This window comes from Carlito syrichta, unplaced genomic scaffold, assembly GCF_000164805.1.
Source record: "Carlito syrichta isolate Samal-C Ts95f unplaced genomic scaffold, Tarsius_syrichta-2.0.1 Scaffold106380, whole genome shotgun sequence".
Classification (NCBI taxonomy): Eukaryota; Metazoa; Chordata; class Mammalia; order Primates; family Tarsiidae; genus Carlito; species Carlito syrichta.
This window is the reverse complement of record NW_007050476.1, coordinates 8,660-14,782: the sequence shown is the minus strand read 5'-3', so window position 1 is coordinate 14,782 and position 6,123 is coordinate 8,660. Positions and strand designations below refer to the sequence as shown.

Genomic DNA, 6,123 nt, shown 5'->3' with positions numbered 1-6,123 from the left:
GGGCCCCTGCCGGAAGCCGCGCGCCCGCACCGGAAAAGACGGGGTCGTCCCGGGTTCGACGCTTCTTCGATTGGCACCCGGGTCCGGAGGCGGGACGAGCCCCTGCCGTCGCTCGGGTAACGGTTCTGGGGCTGTGGGCGGGGCGAAGAGGTGGGCGCGGCCTCTGTGCCTGTGACCGACTGGTGGCGGGCTGCCGGGGCGTGGCCCGCAGTGTGAGGGGGCGTGGCCAGTGGAAAGCGCAAGGCCCTAGCAACCGCGCCCTGGGAACCGTTTGCCTAGCAACGGAGGAACTCGCAAGAGAAGGAAGGCCTCATCCATACGCCAGCCTTCCAATGACGTCACAGCTGACCCTAGGTGACCCTGGAATCTTCTTAGACTCCCAACACACACCCTCCTGGCCTCCAGTGTTTCCCAGTGGCATCTTTAAGTCCTCACTACCACAGCAGCTCCAACCATGCTTCTCCAACCTTGACGAACCCCAGTGTCACCACAATACTCCAAGGACTTCGTCTGACCTACTAGTGATTAATGCCAACCTCAAACATCCACCTTATTTTCCACCAGCCTCTGATATATGTCTCCACGCCTTTACTGTCTTCAACAACCTCACTCATCTTCCAAAACCTACCTCGGATTCCAAAACTCCATCGATCCCTGCAATTTCCCCAGTAGAAATGATCCACTAGTAACTCAAAGTCTCCCCCTGACCCAACAACCCCCACTGATAGCCAGAGCCAGAGTCACTTCCGCTGAAGCCACCCCACCCCCATCACAGATCTTCCTAGATCACTTATTCAATGGATTCCTAGACTTCTCCCTGGAATGTCCCAGAGGCATCTCACACTCAACAAACCCTACAGTGAACTTGACATCTCACTCCAAATCCTTCTCCTCTCCTGCGTCCCCACCTTAGTGCTAGCCCTGCCATCCATTCAGTCTACCAGGCCATGGACCTGGGTGTCTTCCTAGGTTTGTATCATTTCTCTTCACCTCCTGCCCCACTCCCGGTCCCCGAGTCTTTTGCATTCACTGCCTCTTTCCCTGTCCCTTTCTCTCTACAGCCTTGGCCCAATCTCTTCTACCTGAGCACCCCCTGCATCCGTCTTGCTTCGGGTCTCTTTCCTGAGCTCAAAACTCACCTGTGGCTCCCTAGTGTTCTCAGGGCAATCTGGGCGGAATTAATTCCTGAGTGATCTAGCTCTTTTTTTTTTTTTTAGTAGGAGTCTCACTCTGTTGCCCAGGCTGGAGTGCACGTTCATGGCCACCGTAGCCACAACTTGCTGGGTTGGAACCACAGGCACATGCTACCACACTCAAAGTTTTATGTTTTTGTTTGTTTGTTTGTTTTGTTCTTTTTGACATATTGTAGAGAGATGAGGTCTTGCCAAGTTGCCCAGGCTGGTCTCGAACTCCTGGGCTCAGGCAATCCTCTCGCCTCTGCCTCCCAAAATACTGGGATGACAGGTGTGAGTCACTGCACCAGGCACAGCCCCTCTTTTTTCTTTCTTTCTTCCTTTCTTTTTTTTTTTTTTTTTGAGAAAGCAGAATTTATCGAGGATAGAAAAGCTCCCACAGTGGGAGGGGACCCAAGGGGGTTGCCCTGTAGCCCCTCTTTTTAATCTCATCTCTCTCATCACTAACAACTCACACTGTATGCCACCTAAAAGAGGTTTGAGAAAAAACTTACACATCACACTCTCTCTTGCCCTTGGGTCTTTGCACACGCTGTTCCCTGTGCTTGGAATGGCCTTCCCCATTCTGTTCTTGACCATTTAAGAGTTGGCTCAGAAGCTCTGGCAGCCCTCTGGAATCCCCCATCTGGGTTGTTATTGTGTGGAGATGAGTCTCTCTCCCCTATAGTGTTGTGAGCCACAGGAAGGCAGGGCTGGGGCTGCTTGTTCACCTGTGTGTCTACAGCATAGGGCTGGGCTGACAGGAGGCACTGCAATCATTATTCAATGGCTAGATGGGCCGGGCGTGGTGGCTCATACCTGTAATTCCAGCACTTTGGGAGACCTAGGCAAGAGGATTACCTGAGCCCAGGAGTTCAAGACCAGCCTGTACAACATAGCAAGACCCCGTCTCTATGATAAATAAAAAAAATTAGCCAGGAATGGTGGCACGTGCTTATAATCCCAGCTGTCTGGAAGGCTGAGTTGGAAGGATCACCTGAGCCCAGGAGGTCGAGGCTGCGGTGAGTCATGGTCATGCCACGGCACGCCTAGGCAACAAAGTGAGACTCTGACTCAAAAAAAAAAAAGGTTCAATGGCTGGATGAATGAATTAATAAAACAGATAGGACCAGGTATGGTGGCTTCCGCCTGTAATCCCAGCACTTTGGGAAGCGGAGGCAAGAGGACTACCAGAGTTCAGGGATTTGAGACCAGCCAGGGAAACTTGGTGAAACCTCGTCTCTACAATAAATCAAAAAGTTAGCTGGGTGTGGTGGCTCACGCCTGTGGTTTCAGCTACTTGGAAGACTGAGGTGGAAGGATCACCGGAGTCCAACAGGTCGAGGCTGCGGTGAGCCATAATTGTGCCACTGCACTCCAGCCTGGGCAAAAGAGTGAGACTTCGACTCAACAACAGAAAAAAACCAAGTGGGAAAGACTCTGCCAGGCAGTGTCTATGCCCCCACAGGGCTCACTATCCCTGGCTTGAAGTCCATGTCAACAAATGTGGTGAACAAATGAATGACCGACTCAGCCTGTATGCCACAGGGAAATTTTATTTGGAGTAACTGCCTTCCTCTTCTACCCCTGCTGCCCAGGGGCAGGAAGCAAACCGACAGTGAAAAATACAACCCACACTAACTACGTATAAGGGGGAAACTATCTACCTGCTTGGGGAAAGTGGCCATAGGGTGGGCCTCAGTCATCTGGCTCCTCGTCCTCCTCTTCCTCCTCGTCCTCCTCTTCCTCCTCTGCAGTGGCCAGGGCCTGCTCCTGGGCAGCCTTGAGAGCCTGCTCCTCCTCCACCGAGGGGTCGCTCATCTCCATGATCTCAGGGCCACTGGGGTACTCCTGCTGAATGGGGGCTGGCAGGGCCGGGTTGAAGTTCTCGGGGCTGTACTTGAGGCCCCAGCCGATGTAGAGGTTCTCAAACTTTCTGGAGGGGCAAGGAGATACTGAGACATTCTCCCTCAAAGGCCCCGGTCTGGCCTTTTTTTTGGTTTTTATTTTTTTATTATAAAGATGTGGGGTACAATTCAGAGTTAGGTATACAAATGTTCATTATGCAGGTACCCTTGTTGATGAGCTGTGCCCCTCCCTCCCCTGACAGTTTCCCTCAACTGCTAATCTCACCGCCCCCCAGTTTGTTTTTTGATTTGGGGGTCTGACTCTGTTGTCCTGGCTGGAGTGCATGGCAGGATCACAGCCTCAACCTCCTGGGCTCAGGGAATCCTTTCACCTCAGCCTCCCAAGTAGCTGGGGACTACAAGTGCACACCACCATGCCCGGCTAGTTTTTGTTTTTGTTTTTTCTGTCACATAGACGAGGTCTCCCTATGTTTCCCAGGCTGGTCTCGAACTTCTGGGCTGAAGGGATCCTACCACTTCAGCCTCCCAAAGTCCTGGGGTTTCAGGCATGAGCCACTGTGCCTGACCCGCCAGTCTGGGCTTTCTTTAAGGGTGGGACTCAGCACATGCATAGCACGATTGGAACGGTGTGTAGTAGGGTGAATGGTGCCCACCGGGTTTCTCTATTCATTTGTTCGTTCTATAAAGATTTACTGAGCACCTACTCTGTGCCAGGGCATGTCTAGAGTTATGCCATCCAAAAGCACAAGTGGTGATTGGGCACTTGAAATTTGGGTTGTGTAACTGAATATTCAATTTTATTTAACTTTCTAAATGCCCTTGTGATTTTTTTTCTTTGATGCATTGGTTATTTACTGTTTCCTTTACACATAGTTGTGAATTTCCCAGGTTTCCTTCTGTTATAGATTTCTAATTTCTCTTCAGTGTGGTCAGAGAACACACTTTGTATGATTTTGATCCCTTTAAATGTATTGAGACTTGTCTAGCTCAGCATATGTTCTATGCTGGAGAATGTTCCATGTACACGTAAGAATGTGCAGTTGTTGGGTGGAGTGAATTTTACTTAATTTCAATCTAAATAATAAAACTAATATTCAATTCAGTTATTGGAAAACTTCCAAGTACATCTGGAACAGTTGGGAACATAAAACTATTTTTTCAACTGTAAACGTTATAAAGTCTGAATACAGGTCAATGTTTCTAATGAAATGTATCATCCAAATTGAGATGTAATTTAAATGTAAAATACACACCATGTATTTTATGTTGGACATAAATAAAATGGTCTAAGGCCAGGTGTGGTGGCTCATGCCTATAATACCAAGGAAGGTCAAGATGAGATTGCTTAAGCCCAGGAGTTCAAGACCTGGGCAACATAGCAAGACCTTGTCTCTATGAAAAAAAGAAAAAATTATTCAGGCGTGGTAGTGCATGCCTGTAGTTCCAGTCATCCAGCAGGCTGAGGTAGAAGGATCACCTGAGCCCAGAGGTCAAGGCTATGGTGAGCCATGATCATGCCACTGCACTCCAGTCTGGGTGACGGAATGAGACTCTGACTTAAAAAGAAGAAGTGTTTAGATGCTGAGGACACAGCAGCAAGCTATTAGACAAAAATCCCTGGAGTGGTGCCGATATCCTGGTGGGAGAAGATTGATAATAAGCAAGAAGGGTCTAACCCCACCAATTTGGCCTCACTGCAGAATTTTCACTAGAGAAGGAAAGAGGAGTAAATGAGAGGGAAAAAGGGAGCCTAAGAGATGGGATGGGGAGAGACAGAGACGGGTAGAGAGACGGAGAGAAGCAGGGAGAGCGAGTGAGCCAGACTAGGATGCAGGACTAGCCATGCAGGGGCAGTTTTTGTTTTTGTTTTGAGTCAGGATCTCACTCTGTTGCCCAGGCTGGAGTGTGGTGGCATGATCATGGCTCACCCCAGCCTCCGCCTCCCAGGCTCAGGTGATCCCTCAGGCTCAGCCTCCTGAGTAGGTGGGACTACAGGTGCGTGCCACTACACCAGGCTTAATTTTTTATTTTTTGTAGAGATGAGGTAACAATATGTTTCCCAGGCTGGTCTTGAACTCCTGGTCTCAAACAATCCTCCCACCTTGGCCTCCAGAGTCCTGCGATTACAGGCATGAGTCACCACCAAGCCGGCCTACAGTTATGTCTTGACCTTATCTTTACATTCTTTTTTTGAGTTGTAGTCTCATTCTGTCACCCAGGCTGGAGTGCAGTGGCATGCTCACGGAAGGACTGCCATAGCTCCCACAAGACGAGACTCTGCCAGCATTGACCTGTTGGGCTGCGGCAATCCTTCCACCTCAGCCTTCCAAGTAGCCGAACTCCAGGCGCGCGCTACCACGCCCGGCTAACTTTTGATTTACTGTAGAGACAAGGTCTTGCCAAGTTGCCCAGGCTGGTCTCGAACTCATGGGCTCAGGCAGTCCACTTGCCTCAGCCTCCCAAAGTGCTGGGATTACAGGCTGAGCCACCATGCCCAGTTTACATTCTTTCTTTAACCTAGAGAATCTTTTTCCTCTAGGCCTTACTCAAAGCCTTCAAATGCACAGCCTCCCGTCTCCTACCTGCCCTGGCTCATGAAACCCTTGAATTAGCAGCCTCAACAACATTGGAGAGTGTGTTCGAAATGCAGAGTCTCACTGGGTGCGGTGGCTCAAGCCTATAATCCCAGCACTTTGGGAGGCTGAGGCGAGAGGACTGCCTGAGTCCATGGGTTCAAGACCAGTCTGGGCAACTTGGTGAGTCTTTGTCTCTACAATAAATTAAAAAATTACCCAGGGGCTTGGTGGCGCATGCCTAGAGTTCCAGCTGTTTGGAAGGTTGAGATGGAAGGATCACCTGAGCCCAGCAGGTCTGGGCTGCGGTGGCTATGAGTTTACCACTGCACTCTAGCCTGGGCAACAGAGTGAGACTACTATTCAAAAAAGAAAAACAAAACTATATTTTCCAATCTGGAAAAAAAAGACTTTTATAAAAAAAAAAAAACAAATAGAGGGGTGGATGGATGAGTGACTGGTGGATGGATGGGTGGTTGGGTGGACAATGGGAGGGCAGTTGGGGGGGTG

The 6,123-nt window shown here is 49.8% G+C and overlaps 1 protein-coding gene across 1 annotated transcript in view; it reads right to left on the bottom strand.

The window, feature by feature from the left end:
• Positions 1-2,707: 2,707 nt before the first annotated feature.
• The window catches only part of RSPH6A (radial spoke head 6 homolog A), a gene marked incomplete at its 5' end in the record, with an annotated part of 8,777 nt that continues 5,361 nt past the window's right edge, over positions 2,708-6,123 (bottom strand). Inside the window, one exon of the mRNA XM_021716949.1 lies at positions 2,708-3,108. Within this exon, the coding sequence (XP_021572624.1) occupies positions 2,871-3,108 (238 nt within the window). The remainder of the gene's footprint in view (positions 3,109-6,123) is intronic.